Raw genomic sequence first — 22046 nt, forward strand, 5'->3', positions numbered from 1 at the left:
TTCTCTTTAAAAATGAATAATATTTCAGTGTACATATGTACTGTGCTTTGTTTATCCATTTATTTGTCAAAGGATGTGAGTTGTTTCTACCTCTTGGCTGTGGTGAAAGTCAGATTTTTTTTGACAGTATTGCCAAACTCACAGACAAATAAGGGCTCTTTTAACTTGCATTCCCAATTACTAAAAAGATAGAGCAATTCTCCTTATGTCTCCTATTCACTGATTTTATACATTTTCTCTTCTATAAATTGTCTTGTCATATCCTTTGACTTGCCTTCCCCTCTCCTTCACCTGCTCCTTTCTCTCTTCCTTTCTTTCTAGAAGGCTTATTTGTAAATTCCAGGTACTGAGGCATCTGGGTGCTTCAGTCTTGGTGTGGAGTCTGCTTGGGACCTTCTCCCCCTCTCCTTCTGCCCCCCACCCCGTGTGCATATGCATGCTCTCTTTCAAATAAATAAATTTAATTTATTTAAATGAGAGAGTGAGAGAGAGCACACGCGCGAGCACACGCAAGGAGGGGCAGAGGGAGAAGCGGGCTCCCCACTGAGCAGGGAGCCTGGTGTGGGGCTCAATCCCAGGACCCAGAGATCACGATCTGAACTGAAGGCAGACATTTAACTGACTGAGCCACCCAGGGGCCCCAATAAAAAAAATCTTTTAAAAATTAATTAATTAATAATTAATTCTAGGTACTAATCCTTTCCCAGTTGTATATATTACAAAAGCTTCTCCCAATCTGAGTCTTATGTTATACCAAGTTTCCCATTTTGATACAGTAAAATCTATCAATCATTTCCTTTTTGGTTTGGGCTTTGGTTGTTTTATTTGAGAAGCTCCTTCCTACCTTGAGATCATGAAGATACTCATATTATTTTTTCTAAAAAATTTCAGTTTTACTTTTCACATTAAATCTTTAAACTACTTGGAATATCTTTTCTGTGAGATGGGGACATACATTATTGTTTTCCATAAATCACTGAATGAGAAGTGAGTCCCAGTCCAGAATAAACAGGACAGCTGAACGTCTCCAGGTGCAGACAGTGAAGGCTGGAGGACACCAAGCACGTCATCCTCTGTAGTGCCCATGACACAGAGGAGCATCCCACAGGGACTCATGTCCACAGGTGCCCAGGACACAAAGAGCAAATGGAGAGTTCTCTTGTCTTCTGGGTCAATCAGTATAGCTCCACCTGTGTCTGGAAAAGGTCCAGCTTCTAGACTGGGCTGCCCTAACTTGTGGACATACCTCAAACATTCCAATTAAAAATTGCTTCAAGGGACACCTGGGTGGCTCAGTCTGATAAGTGTCTGCCTTTGGCTCAGGTCATGATCTCAGGGTCCTGGGATCCAGTCCCACATTGGGCTCTGTGCTCAGTGGTGAGTCTGCTTCTCCCTCTGTTCCTGCCCACCCCACACTGGCTCATGTTTACACACTCTCTCTCCCTCTCTCCCTTAAATAACTAAATAAATAAAATATTTTTTAAAAAAATAAAAAAATGACACCTGGGTGGCTCACTGCTTGAGCATCTGCCTTCCACTCAGGGTGTGATCCTGGGGTCCTGGGGTCCTGGGATCAAGTCCCGCATCAGGCTCCCCGCAGGGACCCTGCTTCTATGTCTCTGCCTCTCTCTGTCTCTCATGCATAAATAAATCAAATCTTAAAAATAAATACATAATAATTAAATAAATAAGTCACTTCAAATGTCTGACACTCTAATCATCCCCTAAGCCAGGTGAGAACCAACCCCACTGGCTCCAAAGGCATAGACTGGTTTCTGCAAAGGCCTTGCTGTCGTTCTCAGACTCGCCCGCTAGGTGGCAGCCCTGGGTAGATCGGCCGAGGCTCTCCTGCAGTTGCCACATCTGAGCTTCATCAAGAAACAAACTAGTTCTAACCGCAGCCTTGACACAGCACAAAGCCCTCACCTTGGGCCTTGCTATCTTCACAAGTCCACAACAGACTCTAGGGTCTACACCATGGCTTGACCTTTCTTCCCTGGGAAACAGTCTCCCAAATGTTCCAACCGTGAGGAGCTTGGATTGGAGCCTGCCTGACAATCCAGGGCCGTGAACTGGATGCCAGGATGGTCACAAGATCCGGGGAGACAGCGTTAGGGAGAACCCTAGCGCAGACCCAGAAATCCCTTCTGATGCTCACAGTCCAGCTCTGATCACGTGGTGGGACCTGGGACCCTCAGGCTCACAGCCTGTGTTGTTCTGGCCACGGCCCTACCCCCAGGTGAACACTCGCAGGACCAGGTCTTGCCTATTTCGACTAAAATTCGCCTTCCTCAACTCCTACCCTCTTGTTCCCATTCTAGCCCTAGTCATGTAGAAGGATCCCTTTCCACGGGACAGCATCCAGACACTCAAAGAGGCTCACGGGCCCCCAAACACTTCTCGACTTTCCTCTACAAGCAGGGCTCAGAATCATGCCTGGGTCAATGTGATCACAGCCTCTGAAGAAGTTTGGAAAAATCATGGTCATAGTTAACTCCGGAGAATTGAAATCTATCCTATTTAGTATAGAATTTTTCCTTTCTATAATCAGATGATTATAGTCTTATTAGATAGTTCATCCTTTGTGCACACATGTGCACACACATGCAAATGTTTAGCTTTCCAGCAAGGCAAGTGGAATTCCAAGTGAGAGAGAATATCTAATTCGGCCCAGAATTCTCAAGAGACAGGCAGCAAACAACTCATCTGAGGCAGGCATGGAAGTCTTTAGAGATGACTCCCCTCAGCTTGTGAGGACGGGGAGGAAGTGGCCCCCCAGGGAGGGCTTGGGGGGGCCCACATTGAGGGTCTGGTTCCACCCACACAGGAGGGGGGCCGCTGAGCCGAGGGATGCCCACAAGAGAATGGCCCCCATCTCTACACTGGTAAGAAACACTCGTCCCTCTGGGCTTCAATAAGGAAACGAAGAAACTCCTTTCCTGGGATATCTGAGAAAATAAGTCAACTTTTAGGAATCACCAAAAGCTGAGGTGGGAGTGGGTTACTTTACTGTTTGCAGGATTTTTTTCTTTTTTAACTAAAGAACATGCATCACAGTAGTAAAGAAAGAAGATCCTCTATGTTGCTCCCCCAACCAAGGCTTGGCAGTGTCTGCCCAGGCTCTCCTGGGCATTTCAGAAGCAACAGAGAAGAATCCAGACGGCACATTCTGAGGGGCCTGGAGATGGAGCTGCCAGGCTGCGAACCTCCCCCACCACAAATGCATGCAAACACACGTATGCACACTGGCAAAGCTGGGGAGAGGGCCCAGGCCCCAAGCCCCAGACCTGTGGCACCCCTCCCGGCTAGGGGTGCCTCATTTCCTCAGAGATAAATCATGCGGAGGGCTGCGGAGCCCCACAAATCTCTCAAGCAAACACGCAAGTCAAACAGCACCATTTACCCCGCAAGGGCCTCTCCAAGTTAACAAGGCATGGGAGGAGCCAGGCAACAAAACCAGCCTTGTCCAGGGAGGTCAACCTTTGCCCTGGGGCCCCGTGGGGAGGAAACCTGTGGCCACCCCCATGTCCCCTGCTTCCTCTCCTGCTGGCCTACCCAGGAATGAGCTTCCCACAGCCCGGTGGTGGCCCAGGCAGCTCAAAGGTGCACCTTTACCCACCCCCACCCCCGCAGCGGCCAGCCTCCTGTCCTCGTGTGGTCCTAAGGTGGCACTTGCCAAGGGACACGGGTCCAGCTGAAGAGAACTGGGGAACCTCATTGGCCACCGTTAACAAACTAGCCTCCAAGGGTCACAGCTGTAGGAAAGGACAGGAGAACGAGGCACGAGGCACGGGCTGGAGGGGAGGGCGAGTCACCTTCCCATGTCATCTGTGGGGAGAACAGGAAAAGGGGGGGAAGGGAGAGAGCAATCTCAGTCCGGATGTTTGTTTGAGCTGTGAAAGTCCTCAGGAAAGAGAGAACTGGGAGCCCATGAAACTTTACGCCTCATGAGGGCAGACTTTCTTTGATGAAAAGGTGGTAATTGGAGTTTTTCTGAGATAGAAGTCACGCACTGTACGATTCACCCAATCAAGGCCCCAGTCAGTGGAGCCGGCACACTTACCAGGCTGTAAATCCACGAGGTTGTGCGGTAACCACCACTACGTAATCCCGGCACATTGTCATCCCCCGCCCTCAAGGACTCCCGTGCCCATCAGCACCCCCCCCCCTCCCCCCCACCCTTCTGCCCCGCCCCAAACAACCCGTCTCCCTACAGTCTCTGTGGAATCCCCTGTTCCAGACATTTCCATACAAATGCAATCAGACACCGTGTGGTTGCTTGTGACTGGCTTCTATTTAGCACCAGGTTTTCCAGGTTAATCCAGATAGCGGCAAGTGTCAATGCGTCACCTGTTTTTATGCTGAATGTTCATATTCCGCCATTTAGAGCAGACCACAGCTGGACCGTTTCCATGTTCTGGCTGTTCTGAATGCTGCCGCTATGACACTGACACTACAGCTGTTTCTGTGGACGTGTGTTTGCAATTCTCTTGGGACTACGCCTCGACGTGCAATTGCCGGGTCATCTGGGAACTGTATGTTTACCTGTCTGTGGAACTGCCAAACGGATCGCAGAGTGGCTGCCCCACCTTCCACCCCACCCCCAGCAGGGCATGGGGGCTATGGCGACCACTCCACATCCCTAGGAGGGCAGATTATAGCCCAGGCTTGAGAGGCCTAGGACAAAAGCAAGAAGGACAGCAGACACTTACAGAGTTCTTCACACCGGTGGGCACACGGTGCCACTGCTTTATATGCGACATCATCTAACCTCCAGGGCGACATAAGAGACCAAGCCTGCTACCCTGAAAAAAGTCCCACTCTGCCACTTTCTGGCAAGGCCATGGAACTTTCTTTAGGCTGAGATGGAGCCAGGAATACATCTGAAATGAGAAATCACTCAAAGAAATATAAAATCCAAGCTAAACCCAAGTCAAAAGGCTGAGCCAAATTTAGACAGGGGGAAAAATGCCCGTAAATAAAGGAGCAAGGAACCGGTGGGTAAAGGTAAAGACAGGGAGGTAGGGCCAGCACTCCCGGCCCCAGGGCAGAGAAGGCACACAAACACTCAGCTGGTTTCCCGCTGCTGTAAGAGGGAGCTGACAAAAACAGGAAGGGAGGCAACTAGAATGAACCTACGGTATTGTGGCATTGGACTGGAACTGGGAGTGTTAGTGCAAACTCACAGTTTTCAATATATATGCTATGTATTGTAGATACAGATATATGAGGGGGCAGGAGAGACAGAGACCTGGAAACAGAGATGTAAGTGGGGCATGGGGTACTGAGATAGCCCCTACTCTGGCTACTGAGACGACCTGGGAACAGTGATACCCCACTAGCTCTATGCACACCTGGCGTTCGGATCTCACTCCTAAGTACCATCCTCTACTAAAAGGAGTAAGGACCCCTTGGGGAAATGGCTGATTCCCAGGACGAGGGCAGGAAATGAAACGAGCCTGGGACATCTTCTTGTGCCAGAGAGCAAGAAAGTGTTCACAATGGATCCCAAACCCACTGAATAAAGCAGGAAATCATGAATCTACATAGAGACAGTCAGACAGCCGGGCAAGGGGAAAACAATGAACTCTGCAGGGGAGAAGCCTGGAGGCATCACCTTCACTGAGTGATCAAAGGGAATACCACAGGTAATGGGTCCTATCCAACCAAGTGCCACTCTCTAAGATGCGGTGAGAAGGTGGCAGCGTCACTCCTGTGACAGTCCCAAGATGCACAAATGGAATCAAACCAGGAGGATCCGGCGAATCCAGGTGGAGGGACATGCATCAAAATAACTGGCCTGTCATCTTCTAAAGCATCAAAGTAAAAAAGAAATAAATAAATAAAGCATCAAAGTCATGTAGGTCAAAGCCTGAGGAACTCTTCCAAGCTGAAGGAGACCAAAGAGACGTGACAGCTACATGCAATGCCTGATTCTGGACTGGATCATTTTCCTATTAAAGGCACTATTTATGCACTGGGCAAAACTCAAATTGGAGCCTACTGATCACATGGTATTAGCTATCTATCAATGTTAACTTCCTTATGTTGATGTTTATATTACTGTCTTATAGGAAAATATCCTTATTAAAAAGCACATAGGTTGGCAATTTGTCCCGGAAAGATAAGGGGTAAAAATTCTTTGTGCTGTACTTGTAACTCTTCTGTAAGTTTGTGACAGTTTCACAATTTACAATATTTGAATTGTAAATGAAAAAGAAAGCAAGAGAGACAATATCATGCTACATCATCAGACAGGCTCAGATTGTCACATATGAGTTTTGGGCTGAGCAAGCCCCAAAGTCCTCTTTTAAGTCAGGGAGCCATAAATGATTCTGATGGGGATGGGGACGGGGATGCTCTGCCGCTCACTGGGACTGCCTTCCAACCCCAAACACACAACCATCGATGCACACAGAAGGTGGCCGTGGCCCCTGCAATGGGCCAGGGCAGTTCCGTCTGTGAGCTACAAGAGAAGAACTGGCCAACGGCACTCACAGCAAGCCAGTTTTCTGACTGACTGGCCCACTGCTCATGCCTGTCCATGTGAAACAAGAGCTGAGCATGGCAAAGAAAATAACTTGGAATGCAAGCCAGGAGCAAAGGAAGAAGCCATGCTCCCACCCAAAACCAACAACAATAATTATTCCCTCTCATATCTGCACAGGGCTTCAATACTTCCAAGCTTATCTTCATCTGAAATCGCACATGACCCATACAAAGGAAGGAAGTTACAGACCTGCTAAGCCAAACTCCTATTACACACTGAACACCACTGCATAGCACCTCCTCCCTGGTAGCCCTTGCAACACTCACAGTGATACACAGATATGTGTGATCATTTAACTAACATTAGTCTCCCCCCACTGGACTACAGAGTTCAACAGTGTCTGCTCACAGATATCCCAGTACTTCACATTAGGCAGACACTCCAAAAATACTTTCTAAATGATCACATGGGTATGTGGGAGGGTGGATGGATGATGGGTGGGTGGATGAGGGGCTTGATGGATGAATGATGCATGGGTGGGTGGATGAGGGGCTGGGTGGATGAATGATGCATAGAACAATGGATGATGGGTGGAAGGATGGATGGGGGATAGAAGGATGGATGAAGGGTGGGAGGATGGATGATGGGTCAGAGGATAGATGATGGGTGGGAGGATAGATGGCAGGTGGGAGGATGGGTAGAAGGACAGATGATGGATGGATGATGGGTGGGAAGTTAGACGGGAGGTGGGAGGATGGATGATGGGTAGAAGGATGGATGATGGATGGAAGGATGCATGATGGATGGAAGATGGGTGGAAGGATGGATGATGGATGGAAGGATGCATGATGGATGGAAGGATGAGTGATGGGTGGAAGGATAAGTGATGGGTGGAAGGATGGATGATGGGTGGAAGGATGGATGATGGATAGATGAGAGATGGGAGAATGGATGATGGGTGGGAGGATGGATAGGAGGTGGGAGAATGGATGATGGGTTGAAGGCTAGATGATGGATGGATGATGGGTTAGAAGATGGATGATGGGTGGAAGAAAGGATGATGGGTGGAAGGATGGATGGGAGGTGGGAGGATGGATGGGAAGTGGGAGGATGGATGATGGATGGGAAGTGGGAAGATGGATGGGGGTGGGAGTATGCCCAACTTTGGTGTGCCCCCAGCCACCCTGCCTGGCTCTACCTGCTGCTGTTGGGCCCGGAGGTCACCGATCTCCTTCTGGTCCTCCTCATGGAGCCGCTTCATATCCTCCCAAGACTGCTGCAGCAGGTTACGCTCCCGCAGCAGCTGTCCATTCTCCCGCCTCAGCATGTCCACATCGTCCTTCAGCTGGGTCTGGTCGCTCAGGAGCCGGCTGTGGAGTGTGCTACAACCCCCATACACACGGTGAAGCCCACCCCAGCCTCCACCCCCCCAGCCCCTCCTCTCCTGCCCCTCCATGTCCCAGTACTCCCAATACACCCGATGGGAGCCCACAGCAGTCAGGGCAGCAGCACTCAGAGGCAGGCCAAAGCGTGGTATCAGCCAAATGCCAGAAAGACCCAAACCATTTTTAAAAACTTGAGACCAAGAAGAGCACACATATGAAGGCCAAGGCAAGGCGATGGGCCCATACCTGGCACAGGCCTGGGCAAACGTCAGCAAGTGGACAGGTAAGGCAGGCCAGTAAACTCAGAGGGGCCCCAGGAGACCCAGGGGAACATGCCCGGCCACCTCTCCTACAGCAGGAGCTGCAGCAAAGCCCCTGGACAGTGACCCAGGAGCCCAGCCATCTGCCTGGCCTACTGCCTAATTTTCAATCCCTTTCCTACCTGTTGTGCTTCCGAGTCTGTCACTAGCTGGTGTAAAGGGTTCACAGCTCACCCTACACTTAGAAAAACTGAGATCCAAAGACCCAAACTCTCTTGCTGAAGGCCCACTAGCTGTTATGCGACAGTCCCACTCACTGGTAGAAGTCGGTCTCCTTGGCCACCTCCTCGCACCTCTTCAAGGCGTTGGTGTGCTGCTTCTGCAGGCTCTGCAGGTCCGACATGGCCCGCACACACTGGATCTTCAGCCTCTCGTAGTCGGGATTCAGCCTGTGGTAGGGCCTGACCCAGACAGCAGCAGTGAACACAGGCCCCGGGATCACTCGGACAACGGGTGTCTCTGCCCCGGGTAGCCTCCAGCCCAGTGTCCCCGGACACTGGGGTTCTGTGCACCACAACCACCTGATGCTTGTTCAACTCCCATATCCTGGCATCCCCAAACCCACAGGATCCCTAGGGTGGAGGGCCCTGGCTGCCCAGACTCCGTGGTTGAGCCTGGAGCGCTAAGAAGTTACTGTCTTACTCCCTAGCAGCTCCCGGGAACCTGTGCAGCAGGACTTGATACAGAGTGGGCACACCACAAACCTGTGATGAAGCTTCTCCTCTTTTTAAGAAAGTGACTGTCAATCTTGGGAACCCAGCAAAATACCAAGGCCCAGACCAATTACATCAGCATCCTTGGGGATGTGACCCAGACAGACACCAGGGGATTCTGGTGTGTCACCACTGTTGAGAACACTGGCCAGGAGCACCGCTTCTCAGAGTGGGGTCCCCAGACCTGCAGCATTAGTTTCACCTGGGAATATGTTAGAGCGCAAACCCTCAGGTCAGCCCCAGAACTCCTGAATCAGACACGTGGGAGGGAGGGAGGCCTAAGCAGCAATCTATGCCTTAACAAGCCCTCTGATGACCTGGTGCACGCTCGAGTTTGAGAACCCCTGCCCTACAGCTGGCATTCATAACTTTTCTCTGTCAAGGGCCAGACAATAAATGCTGTAGGCTCTGCTAGCCATACAGCCTCTGTGTAACTACTCCTTCTGCCTTGGGACCACGAGGAAGGCCCTGAACAATATGTACTCTAGCACCCCGTGTCTCCACTGGCCCTGGCTCTGTGTGTCTGAGCTCAGAGAATAGGCTTTGCAGCCCCGCCGTCAGCCCAGAGGAACCTTCCTCAGGATGAGGCACATCCATGCCTGATGCTCCTAAGGCAATCCCCCTCACCTCAGAAGCCCAACCAGCATCTCCCAGAAGGATGAATCATACTGTATCCCTCCTCTTCCACGAAGCCCTCCTGGATGGGGCAAGTGGGTAAAGACTCTCTCTTTGCCCCACCCCATGGACCTGGTATCCACCTCTGAATTCCAACAAAAGACGGAATCAAAGATTTTCTCCAAAACAGCAAAGAAGCCAGGCGGTATATATCCTCCAAAAACACACATGCAGCAGGAAGAATTAAGGTGTGCACATGTCACGATCCATTTAACAGTGAGAAGGGGTGGCACACGTGCATGCACAGAACACGTACAGATGTGCACACACGTGCACGCACACAGCCAGGCGGGTCAAGGGCTCAGCAATGGGACAACTATCTCCATCAGGGCAGGGGCTGCATACAGGCAGCAGATGAAGACAATGAGGAAGCATACTGTCCTGGTGCTGGAAGACAGAGGCCTAGAGCAGTGCAGTGACAAGCCCGAGGCCACCCAACTAACCCGTGAGGAGGCACCAGAGTGGGACCAGGCCCTGCAAGCTGCTGCCAAAACCACCCACCAAATCATCATCCACAGAGGATGAATATATGACAGACACACCCACACCTCTCAATCTCTGCGTGTGCGACTCAGGCCACAGGCTCCAATTCAGCTCAGAGGAAGCATAAGCAGCCTGCACCCCCTCCCCTCATCCAGGGCTGCCGGGAGAGCATTTCAAAGTGAGGGGGGCAGTGAGCACACAGCCACCCTGGCAGCATAGCACAGACCCCCGGGAGATAAGGATGAGTGTCTGAGGCGTGAGGGGTGGTGGCGTGACGGCATCAGGAGAACAGCCCTTGTCCATTGGGCCTGGGCAGGGAAGCCGGTGTGGTCACTACCTCTTATCAAAGGTCGTCCCGTGGGTCGCGAAGGCCAGGCGCTTCCGCAGTTCATTCCTCTCTCGGGTCATCAGCCGCAACTGAATGGAGAGGTTCTCCACCTTCTCATTCACCTGTCGGTCGGTGAGGAGGGGTGGCGGGGATGGCGCCTTCCCGGTGGTACCTGGCCAGGGGGACATAAATATTAAAGTGAACTCACATTTAGATAGTACTCACCCAGGCTGCCGGGCACTGCTGAGCCCTTGGCCTGCGTCAGCTGCACCCAACAACCCTACCAGGTAGGTCCTGCAGCGACTGCCCTTCAGATGAGCCCAGGTCAGGAGTAACGGGGTGGGGGTGGGGGGGCTGAGACCTGAGCCCAGGCCGTCTGCTCCAGCACCCAAGCATCATCCACCACCCTCTGCTGGCCTTGACTGGGGACCCCCACTCTCTTCCCAGCCACTATGACAGCTCCACGATGGAACCCTTTGGGCCCTGATCTGCGCATCTTTGCCTGGTCTGGAAACAGCAGCTATCTGCAACCCCTGGGCACGAAGAGAGGCAACCTACGGCCTGAGCAGAACCGAATCCACAGCCTGAGGAGGAAGGGACAGGTGGGAGCCAGGGAAGCTTCTGAAGCCCAAGGCCGCTGGCTCTGAAGCTGAGCCCCAAGGTCTGTGTTCCCGTCCCTGTCCCCACCCCCAACCAGGGCTGAACACTACACACCTCCCTTCTCCAACCTCTCCAAATGCCCGGAGGACCTGCCCCAGCCAGCCCAGGCGTGTGGACTTTGGAGAAGGTGCTCAGGGACAGCCGACCATGGTTAAGGTCGGTGTGGCATGATGTAGGGACATCCTGGGGCTTCTATCTGCCCAGGCCCTCATCACCTATACCCAAGACTGTCTCAAAGGAAAGCCCATGCTATAACTAAGGAACAGTAACCACCACTAGCACCTCTGACAAGATCTAAATCCTTTTCTAAGAAGAAAGCATCTCACTCAAATGGCCAGGAGGCAGAGACAAAATCTGTGATGCTTTTATATTTAATTCTGTCCACACATTCACCTGGGATATCCGCTAACCCTCAGAGATGCTAGGCAGGGTCCCAGGAACTCACAGCAGCCATCTCCTTGGATGGATGTGACCTGGGAGGCTGATTCACCCCAGGGAATACAGTGCCTGTCTCCCCAGCAGCCCTAGAATGTGCGGAGGGCAAGAAGCAGGTCTTCTGACCCTGTGCCATCCTGACACCAGCCCCCCCTCCAGCTGATCCTTGTTGGCTGACTACTTATGCAAGCCAAGTATCCCCCAAAAGAAAAGATGGGCACTCAGGTGTGGCCCCGCATCCTCCCAGAGTGTCAGGGAAAATGGGGACTTCTGCAGTGCTGGGGGACAGGCTAGAAGGCGGCATGAGGTAGGAGCCCCCACCTCTCAGTTCAGCATTCTACCAAGTGGGGAGCCCAACCACTGAATCTAGTCCCCTCAAAAGTGCATGTTATTAGAACAAAAAAAAAAAAAGTGCATGTTATTGTAAAACCACCACGACTGTAACAACCGGGATTCCCAGGCTTCAGGCCAGGCCTCTGGGTCAGAATGCCCTCTGAAAAGGGGTCCAGGACCAACGCTGCCCACCAGTATCTCCCCCGCCCCCCCACACCATCCTACTCCACAGCCTGAGAAGCCTTCCCTCGCCTTTCCCCAAAAGACCCTGGACCCTCAGCCCTGCCCCCGGAGTTCTGGAAAGCAGCTGGTTACAGCTGTTCAGGCTGTGCACTTCTTCCTCTTCGGGCAAATGAGCCTTAACCCAAGGCCAGGTTGACCCTGCCATCCAAGCTGCAGGAATTTAGCTGGCTCTCTGAAAAGTGACCCTAGAGACCAAGGTCATAACCTAAAGGTTTGCAAACTTTTTGGCCTTAGGACCTCTTTATGATCTTAAAATGAAGATTCCTAAGAGCTTTTGTTTACATGGCTTATAAGTATCTAATGATCTCTACTAGATTAGAAATTAAAATTAAAAATTTTTAAATATCTACTATTTTTTTAAATTTTTATTTATTTATTCATGAGAGACACACAGAGAGAGAGGCAGAGACACAGGCAGAGGGAGAAGCAGGCTCCATGTAGGGAGCCTGATGCGGGATTTGATTCCGGGACGACGAGATCTCACCCTGATCCAAAGGCAGACGCTCAACCACTGAGCCACCCAGGCGTTCCTAAAATATCTACTAATTTTATTCTTTTTTTAATTTTTTGTTAACTTTTATTTATTTATGATAGTCACAGAGAGAGAGAGAGAGAGAGAGAGGCAGAGACATAGGCAGAGGGAGAAGCAGGCTCCATGCACTGGGAGCCCGACGTGGGATTCGATCCCGGGTCTCCAGGATCGCGCCCTGGGCCAAAGGCAGGCGCTAAACCGCTGCGCCACCCAGGGATCCCTCTACTAATTTTAAAATAACCAAAAATCCACTACATGTTCACGTAAGTTTTGTTTTTTTTTTTTTAATGAAAATTAACCTTTCCGTTACAAAACAAAAAACATAGCAAGAGAGTAGCATCGGGGAGCCTGGGTTGCTCAATTAAGCATCTGACTCTTGATCGCAGCTCAGGTCATGATCTCAGGGTCATGAGTTCAAGCCTCGTATTGGGCTCCACACTATGCAGTACAGCCCCTTTAAAAATATTAAAAAGTGGCATCACTTTGCATCTTTACAATGCTGTTGACGTCTGGCTTAAGAGAGATAGCTAGAGTCTCCACCTGTGCAGCATCACATATGATGGGTGAACCTGTAGAAAAGTCTGCTCTACAGCAAAGTCTGTGAGAGGATGATAGTGGAAAAGGCAAGCGGCATCTCAGTATCATTATGATAACAGCTTTGAACTCACCAGCCCCCTGAAAGGGCCTCAGGGACAGCACGTGAGCCGTGCTTCGAGAGCAGGTGCTCTTGCTATAATCAAGCCCAGAAGTATTACAGAAACATCAGCTTGAGAGTTTCAGAAATGAAAAGCACCACCAGAGAAAGAATTTTCCCCCTATTTTGCGAACAAGGCAACAGGAAGATGCATCCCTTCCTTGGCTTTTAAGGAAGCTGAAGGGAGAAGGAGCAGGACAGAAACTGGGCTCATCAGATCTGTCACCACACACAGCCAGGGCCTTGTGTCCCAGCCTCTGGCAGGATGAGGACACTGGATCTGCAGGTACAAGGACCTGGGGGAGCCTAGCATTCAGACAATGAAAGGAGTGCGGACATTGCCCGGCATAACCCAGGTGCTGGATTCTGAGCTAAGTGCACTCTGTACCTGATGAACGCCCACAGCACCCTCCCAGGTACGTGCTCTGACCATCCCGTGAGAAACTGACATCGAAAAGGATGGCACAGCCAGGAAAATGGTGCACCCCAAGCACACGTGGCTCCAGTTCCAAAGCCAGGGCCTCAACCACGACGTTATGCTGCCTCCCGTTAGGTCTGAACATGCCTGAGACATACAAAGAAGGCCGCCCAGGTCTGAGAAGCCATCACACAGCAGACTGTCTGATGTAGGAAATGCCACAGTTAGGAAGGGGCAGGGGGCAGAGCAGGACCACAGGGCACCTCAAGAAGAATCCCAAGATGAGCTAAGCCTGGACATTCCAGATTAATGATAAGTGTTGCAGAGAATCCTCTCCATTCCCTGTCAGTTAAAAATAAAGTTTTTCTGGGCGCCTGGGTGGCTCAGTCGGTTAAGCATCTGGCTTCCATTCAGGTCGGGATCCCAGGGTCCTGGAATCAAGCCCCGAGGCTGGTTCCCTGCTCAGCAGGAAGGCTGCTCCTCCCTCTCCCTCTGTCCCTCCCCCTGCCCGTGCTTCCTCTCTCACAAATAAATCAATGACATCTTTAAAAATAAAGTTCTTCTTTTTTTGCTTGCACCTCAAGACTGAAAGACGTTTTGAAGGCGATGCAGCCCTCCCATCCAAACTGGTTGCTAGAATGCCCCACAAGGCGGCCGAGGCTGCTGGAACTCCGCCACAGGGAGGGAGCTCACTACTTTACAGCAAAGCCCAGCTAATCCCTCCCCATCAAATCATTCTCTGTAGAGTTAGAATCCATCTCCCGCAACTTCCTCCACTGACCTAGACGGGCTCCCAAGGGCCACAAGGCTCCTACACCTGTAACTAACTCCTCTTCTATACAACAGACCTGCAAGTATTTGAAGACCATTGTCAAGTCCCTTTATCACTACGAATGAGAATAAGCTAAGATGAAAAGGCGACAATTCTAAATGTTGGCAAGGGAAGGAAGAAACTCGAATTCCTAAACATCGAAGGTGGAAATGTGGAATGACACGGCCACTTTAGAAAGCACTTTGGCAGTCTTTTATTTTATTTTATTAATTTTGAAAAATAACCTCTAGGCCCCGAATCTGGGGCTCGAAGCTACAACTCCAAGACCAAGAGTCACACGCTTGACCAACTGAGCCAGCCAGGTGCCCCGGCAGTCTTCTATAAAGTTAAACATGCATTTTACACTACCACCCAGTAATCCCACTCCTGGGTACTGACACAAGAAAAGAAAAGCTACGTGCCCACAAACACCAGCACACAAGCACTTAAAGCAGAGGGCGAATGGATAAATGGCAACGTCCCCTTCCTCCAAAGGAATACTACTCAGCAGGGGAAGGGAATGGCCACTGACAAAGCACCAGGACCCCCGAGAGCTGGGGAGTCTGAAAGCCCTCTGCTGAGTGAAGGCAGCCAGACACAAAAGGCTATAAATATACGATTCCATTTGTAGGACATCTGAGAAAGGGCGGAAACATAGGGCAGAAAAGAGATGAATGGTTGCTGGGGGGCTGGGAGTGGGGGTGGAGGGAAGAAAGGCTGAGTGCAAAGTCACAGAGGGGAATGTCTTGGGCTGAGGGAGACGCTCTGTATCTTTCTGTGGCGGTGGTTACACGACCATGTGAGTTTGTCAGAAGTCACTGAACTATACAAAAAAGAGAAGTTTTACTAAATGCAATTTATACCTCGATAACATGACTTCTTAAAAAATTAAGCTAACAATAAAACCTGTGGTGCACCAAACAGAAGCCACCATCCCAGGAGTGGTGTGGTCATCAGTGGAGCTTGGACCGCCAGCCTCCCACCCCATCAGACATGGCAGGTACAGCAGACAGCTTACAGAACAAGCAAAATAAGGGCGCCTGGGTGGCTCAGCGGTTGAGCATCTGCCTTCGGCTCAGGGTGTGATCCCGGGGTCCTGGGATCAAGTCCCACATCGGAGAACCCGCTTCTCCCTCTGCCTGTGTCTCTGCCTCTCTGTGTCTCTCATGCATAAATAAATAAAATATTTTTAAAAAATAACAAGCAAAATAACAACTAAGCCCAAGTGAGTTGTCCACAGGAACCTCAGACGTCTTTCCCTCCACTCTCCTATCCCTGCACAGCTGTACTTTGGGAATCAAAAGCAAAACTGTCCACTCGCCCTGACTTCACTCCTTCCTCTTTCCACTCTGGAACCCACTCCAAGAAGGCAGATTCTTTCTTCCTTTCTGTGTCCAGGATGGGACTCAAGTGGTAAGGGACTTAGATGGTACGAAAATGGGGATGCCTTAGAGATGCCAGGAGAGCAGCCACGGGCCCAGGGTTTTGGGCAAAGAGCCATCTGTCACTGGGCCTCGGCGTGAGAGTGTCGGCAGCAGCAGAATCCGCAGGGAGACAGGGCAGGCCCCTTTCTCCACAGGAGTCCTGGCTCTGCCTCCCGGTCCCAGGGCTGGTGCGGCCACCTCCACAGACCACCGAGGCTCAGTGAGCTGCTTGACAGCTGGGTCATCTTGGCCAGAAGCCCGTGTCCTTAACTCCCTCGCCACCGCACTCCAGCTCAAGGCCGCCCCCTCTGCCTTATTTACAGCTGGACAAATCACAGCTCTGCTCCGGCGCCCTGTGGGCCCATGTGCCAGAGCCGAGGAGGAAACTGGTACGGGCCAGATGTGGGCAGGTAGAGGGGCCGTGCCCAGGTAAGCTCCCTGGCTCCCTCCAGGCCCTGGCTCACAGGGGAGGAGCAAAGCAGTCGTCAGGAGCAGCGGCAAGCAAAACCAAGGCCCCCTCATCTGCAACCCAAGAGAGCCAGAGCCATCGGGAGAGACACAGTTCCTCGTCGTAAACCAGTGCTTCTGAAAGCACCGTAGTGTCACGAACTTGTTAGAAACGTCCCTCTCGGGGCTAAATCCTAAACCCAGGAAGTGGAGTCAGCACTCCTGTCCAGGTGATTCTGATGCCTGCTCGAGTCTGAGAACCTCTGGCCCTGGCCAGAGGGGCTTTTTCCTCCCTCGTTTTACTGGCTGGCCTGCAGCCACTACAGCTAAGGGCACTGCCCACAGACGACACGCAGGGAGGGCCCCTTCCCCTAACTGTGGAAGCCCGGGGGGGTGGGGATGGCCCCCCAGGTCAGTCAGTACAGGACGGAGGCCCAGCTCCTCCCAGGACTGACGGTGCAGGCTGCGGCCATGCCCCACGCCCAGGTAAAGCACTTGCCCTCAAATCAGATCCTTGACTCAAGGTCCACTCACTCTGCAGAAACCGGAACCAAGAGAGGCGGTGACGGCCTATCGCCTCCTCGCTGCTCCTACTTTTTTTTTTTTTTTAATGATTTTATTTACTATTTGAGAGAGAGAAAGTGAGCAAGAGAGAACACAAGCAGGGGGGAAGAGCAAACCGAGAAGCAGACTCCCTGCTGATGCAGGGCTCCATCCTGGGGCCCTGGGGTCATGACCTGAGGCAAGAGCAGACACTTAACCCAGGGACCCCTGCTCCTACTTCTGAAGCAACATACCTAGAAGGCTCAACACAAGGACCACCTCCCTCCTTGAAACTTACTGTCACCCCACATCAGAAATAGCTGCCTCCTCCCCTGAGCTATTTGGTTCCTTCTGTTTTATATTCGGCACAAAGGCCGGTCGCTTTCCTCTCTGGTGCTACGGTCTGAATGCTGGTGTCCCCTCGCCAAAATCCCTAAATGGGAATCCTAAGCCTCGAAGTGTGGTATTAGGAGGCAGGGCCTTCGGGAAGTGACTAGTTCATGAGAGCAGATCCCACATGAGTGGAACTAGTGCCTTTATAAAAGGAGCCCAAGAGCTCTCTCCCCCTTTTCTCCACGTGAGGACACAGCAGGAAGATGCCATCTGTGAACCCTTTAGCAGGCCCGCACTGGACACGGGATCTGCCTGGATCCTGGATTCCCAGCCTCCAGAACTGAGACAAATAAGCGTTTGTTGTTTTCTGGCTGCCCAGTTGGTGGTATTCTGTTTTGGCAGCCTGGACGGACAGAGACACCTGGCTGCTGTGAGAGCAGGGGCCAGGGCTCTCTGTGACCCTGCAAGCACAAGCACATGCCCAAGAGAAGAAGGTGCTCCCATTCTTTGGAAGAACTGAGAACACAGGCCCCTCATCCAAAGGCCCAGGAAAGGAAGGGTGAGAGGGCACAAGGAGTCCGGGAGCAGAACCTGCTTCCACGATGACTCACCCCACCTCCCTGTGCCAACCAGAAGCCTTGCTTTCAAGGAATCTTCGCTGGGATACAGAGGAAGCCCTTCAGCTGCTTCTCCTGCCAACAAGCCAAGAGACCTCTTAGTTTAATAAGAAACCTCTCCGGTTGCTTCAATTTGCATAAAATTTGAAGCTCATTTTATAAATGCTACTCAAGGATGTCTGTTCTCCTTAAAACTTCCCCAGTTGTCCCAGGTGGGAGATAAAACACACCTGAGAAATCAGGTCAGGATGAATGGGGAAGAAAAATACCAACTGCCTGAAACGAGTGTGTGTTCCTGGGGCAGATCCGGGAGGCCTACGCACAGGCCGGGTTACCTACGAACGGGCTGCATGGGATGGGGGAGGCCTCCAAGAAGCCTCAGCACTCAGCTGATGAAAAGTGCCAGAAAAGGTGTCAGCAGAAAGACTCTAGGTTAGCTACAGCGTGGCGAGCTGTTAGCAGCATCAAGCTGAGAGCTGAGAGGGGACAGGCCACCTGCAGACCTAAGGCTAGCCAGGGCAGCCCATTAGGCACCAGCCTCACAGAAAGCACACAACACCCAAGACTTCCCCTACCAACTGTCATGCGGACCGTAACTTGCCATTCTTTCCCCAAATGGTGTTTGTTAAGGAGACATACGTGGGAGAACGGAGGTGATCTTTTTATTGTAAGACGTTGCTCTTGCTTTGCCTTCGCTTCGTGCAGAAAGACCATGAACCAACAGGAACAGCCAGTCTCCATCTGACTACAGGCCCCCTCCTGCCAGGACCACGGTGCAGGGAAAGGGCATCACCTGTCATCAGGTGAGGCTGAGCCAGGAGGAATTCCCCAGGATGCGCCACAGTGGTCCCCGTGGCTGACCCCACCACTCATTCCACGCCAAGGGACAAGCCCACACCAGCCACAGACGTTCCAGCGCCCTCACCAAGGATGAAGTCAGGCCAGCCCACTTCAGACCAGGAGGCCTGTTAAATGTAGATGCTGGACCCTGCTCTAGAGCTTCTGATGTAACAGGTATGGGGTGAGGCTCAGGAACCTGCATCTCCAACAGGTGCCTGAGTGTTGCTGGTCCAGAGACCATGCCACATGAGCCACTGCTTTGGGCACTGACCTGTGACGCAGCTGTGGTCAGCACGAGGAGCCCTGCCAAGGGATTTCTGCGGAAGGCTGCTTTGCTGCCAAGGAGACGCTAGAGGACCCTCTTCATCCTTGCAATAACAGAGATGTCCCTGTATGTGCTCTGTCCAGTATAGCAGCCACGAGCCACAGGTGGCCAGAGAGCCCTTGAAATGTTGTGCGTGTTATTGTTGAAACTAGACATTTTCATTTTAGTTCATTTTAATCAATTTGAAAATAAACAGCCACCTGTGGCTGGTGGTGCTCGTAAGGGACCCTGCAGCCCCCGACACCACCAGATCTCGATGTGACAGCTGGAAGTGCTGCTACAGAGGCCCTGCCAGCAGCCTGAAGGAAAGATACACACAGACGCTCGCAGAGCACATCCCAGTGTATTCGGCCCAACCTCAGCGGCTTCTTACTATGTGAGATCACATGTTTCTTTCTTGTTGAAGGCGGTGTGAGCAGGTATTCCCAGCTGCGACAGCCAAAGGTCTCCCGGCTGGTACAGCCACTGAGAAGTGGGGCCGCTCACCCCCAGGACGATGACAACCACTGGCATAAGAACAAGAGAAGCAAGACTTGGGTCCTGGTGAGCTGAAGAGGGTCTGACCTGAAGGGGAGCACCCAGACCCTCAGCTTTCAACATCTGGGCACCGACACCCGAGGCCCAGCCTACTCCAGGACGTGCAGCGCTGCACTGCCGTCTGCCTGCTGGCCGACAGGTGTGTGGGGACGCTGCTGACCACTCCACCCCAAGGACTGAGCCAGCTTCAGGTATGGATTGAACCAAATGGTGGGTCGTTGACATGAAGCTTCTTCCAGAAAGTGCGGAGGTCCAGCTGCATAAAAAATACCTTCCTACTCCTGCTTAAAATTCCACTGGTAACAATAGTTGCTGTGGTTTAAGTTAATACCTCTCACTTTGGAGAGACTAATGCAAAGGTTCCTAAGAAAGGTTCCTCAAAGAAACACAGTAAGCCCTGAAGTGTTGAAATGAGGAATTTGTCAGATACCTATTAGATCACTGTACCTCGTTCCCGGGGGGCAACAGGGAGCCGAGAGAGGATACGGCACAGAGGAGGCAAGAGAGGGGCACTCGGGGACCAAACACCTCGGTTTTACAAAAGCCCCTTGTCGGGACACCTGGGTGGCTCAGTGGTTGAGCATCTGCCTTCAGCTCACAGTGTGATCCCGGGGTCCCGGGATCAAGTCCCACATCGGGCTCCCTGCATGGAGCCTGCTTCTCCCTCTGCCTGTGTCTTTGCCTCTCTGTGTGTCTCATGCATAAATGAATAAAATCTTTTTTTTAAATCAAAAAAATTAAAAAAAAAAAAAAAGCCCCTTGTCACTGCTCCACTCCAAGGGTTACCCGGGAGCCAGTCTCATGTTTGAAATTCCAACAACCCCACCACTGGGGCGATGGATTCACGACTGAAGCTCTGAGCTGTGGTCCCAGAAGAGTCCTCCCTGAACCCTGGACAGGGATGACGGAACCTGTGATGGCTGCACCGTGTCCTCCCAAAAGTCCTGAAATCCTCACACCGCACACCCCCACCCCATAAATGTGAATGTGACCTCGCGGGAGATACAGTCTTTGCCGGTGATCAGGTGAAGACGAGGTCATCCTGGAGTAGGACTGGTGTCCCTTTTTAAAGAGGAGACTTGCAGACAGGCACACAGGGACACCACAACGTGAAGACAAAGGCAGAGACTAGGGTGGTACACAAAAGCTGAGGACCACCCAGGATTGCCAACACCCCACCGGAGGAGGGAGAGGGGCCTGGGACAGACCCTGCCCTGAGGCCATCAGATGTGTGGCCTCCAGAACCCTGTGCGAATGCAGTTGTGTTGTGTAAGGCGCTTCATAACGGCAGCCCTGGGAAACAGCACGGCACCCCCTACCGGTACCTGCCTGACTGCATTGACCTCACGCACCGTGTTTGCTTAGAAAACCATCTCCCCCACGCCCCCCCCAAAAAAAGAAGAAAACCATCTCCCCCATGTACCCCAAGGCCCACAAGCCCTGACACCACATCTGCCCTACTCCCCACTGCGTTCCAAGCCCACTTCCGGTGCAGCAGAGGTGCTCCCTAAGTGTTCCTCGAGTTAACACACGAAAGGTCGGCCCCGGACTGGGCCTGGAGTCCCTGGCATGAGTGTCAGTCTCCCCCTCTGTCTATACAGAGGAGACAAAATAACTGGACTGGATGGCCTCTGGGGGTGCTTCCGACTACAGAAACTCCAAGACCCTCTGTCCATCAGGGTCAGATCGGGACGTGAGAAACCATGCAAGAGTGTTAAACAGAAGGCACCTGATGCAGGATGGGTCACAGAGGTGTGGGAGGGCTGGGAGACCGGGATAACCTTCCTGTCGGGACGTCTCCAGTGAAGGGAGGGCAGGACCGTTGATGGGCTTCTGGAAACACATGGACAGGCAACTCCTGTCCCCAAGGCAACACGCAGCCCAGGGGGCTGTTCCCACTTATAACAGTCCCAAGAGGGGCCATTCTCATGGACAGTGGTCACAGAGGCACAAGGTTGGGGTTGGGGGGACAAGCTCACTGAGAAGTCCCATGCCCTGACCAAGAGAGGGAAGGGGGAGACACAGCCTCCCCCAGCACCTGCCTCCCTGCTAACACCAGAAACAGATTCCTGCCCTCCACCGTCACGAGGACGTCCTGCTGATGGGAGAAGGTGTGAATGCTATCAACAGAAGATGGCCCCACAAATGATCTGACAGGGGAGTCCGACTTCCCACCCCCCAGACTCGGGGCCACGTCGGCTCGCACCCAGCTGCCCGACCCGCCCGGTGCCCTCCAGGAAGGAGGGGTGCCCAGGTGGTACTCACCCACACTGCTGAGGGAGCTGCTGCTTTCTGAGTCTGAGGGCATGATGGATAAGACGCTGTAGGTGGAGCCTGGGGACAGAAGGACAGACCGTTTGTTACTAACCCCAAACTACTGTCAGGCCAGCTGATCTTCGGTCAACACCACACTGAGAACCAACACGACGTCAGTGACCAGAAGTCGGACGTAAGGGGCCA

General features: G+C 52.2%; 1 protein-coding gene across 10 annotated transcripts in view; it reads right to left on the bottom strand.

Annotated features, from left to right (window-relative positions):
- Positions 1 to 22046, bottom strand: part of DLG5 (discs large MAGUK scaffold protein 5) — a 119806-nt gene that overhangs the window by 49015 nt on the left and 48745 nt on the right. For 5 of the 10 annotated variants that reach the window (XM_072756342.1, XM_072756339.1, XM_072756341.1 and 2 more), the window contains exons 2-5: positions 21852 to 21920; positions 10404 to 10566; positions 8453 to 8596; positions 7689 to 7872 (exon numbers count right to left, since the gene is read on the bottom strand). In XM_072756342.1, the coding sequence (XP_072612443.1) occupies positions 7689 to 7872; positions 8453 to 8596; positions 10404 to 10566; positions 21852 to 21920 (560 nt within the window). The remainder of the gene's footprint in view (positions 1 to 7688; positions 7873 to 8452; positions 8597 to 10403; positions 10567 to 21851; positions 21921 to 22046) is intronic. The other 5 variants (XM_072756347.1, XM_072756344.1, XM_072756343.1 and 2 more) reach the window with 2 other exon arrangements.

The sequence above is a fragment of the Vulpes vulpes genome, chromosome 4 (genome assembly GCF_048418805.1).
Source record: "Vulpes vulpes isolate BD-2025 chromosome 4, VulVul3, whole genome shotgun sequence".
Taxonomy (NCBI): Eukaryota; Metazoa; Chordata; class Mammalia; order Carnivora; family Canidae; genus Vulpes; species Vulpes vulpes.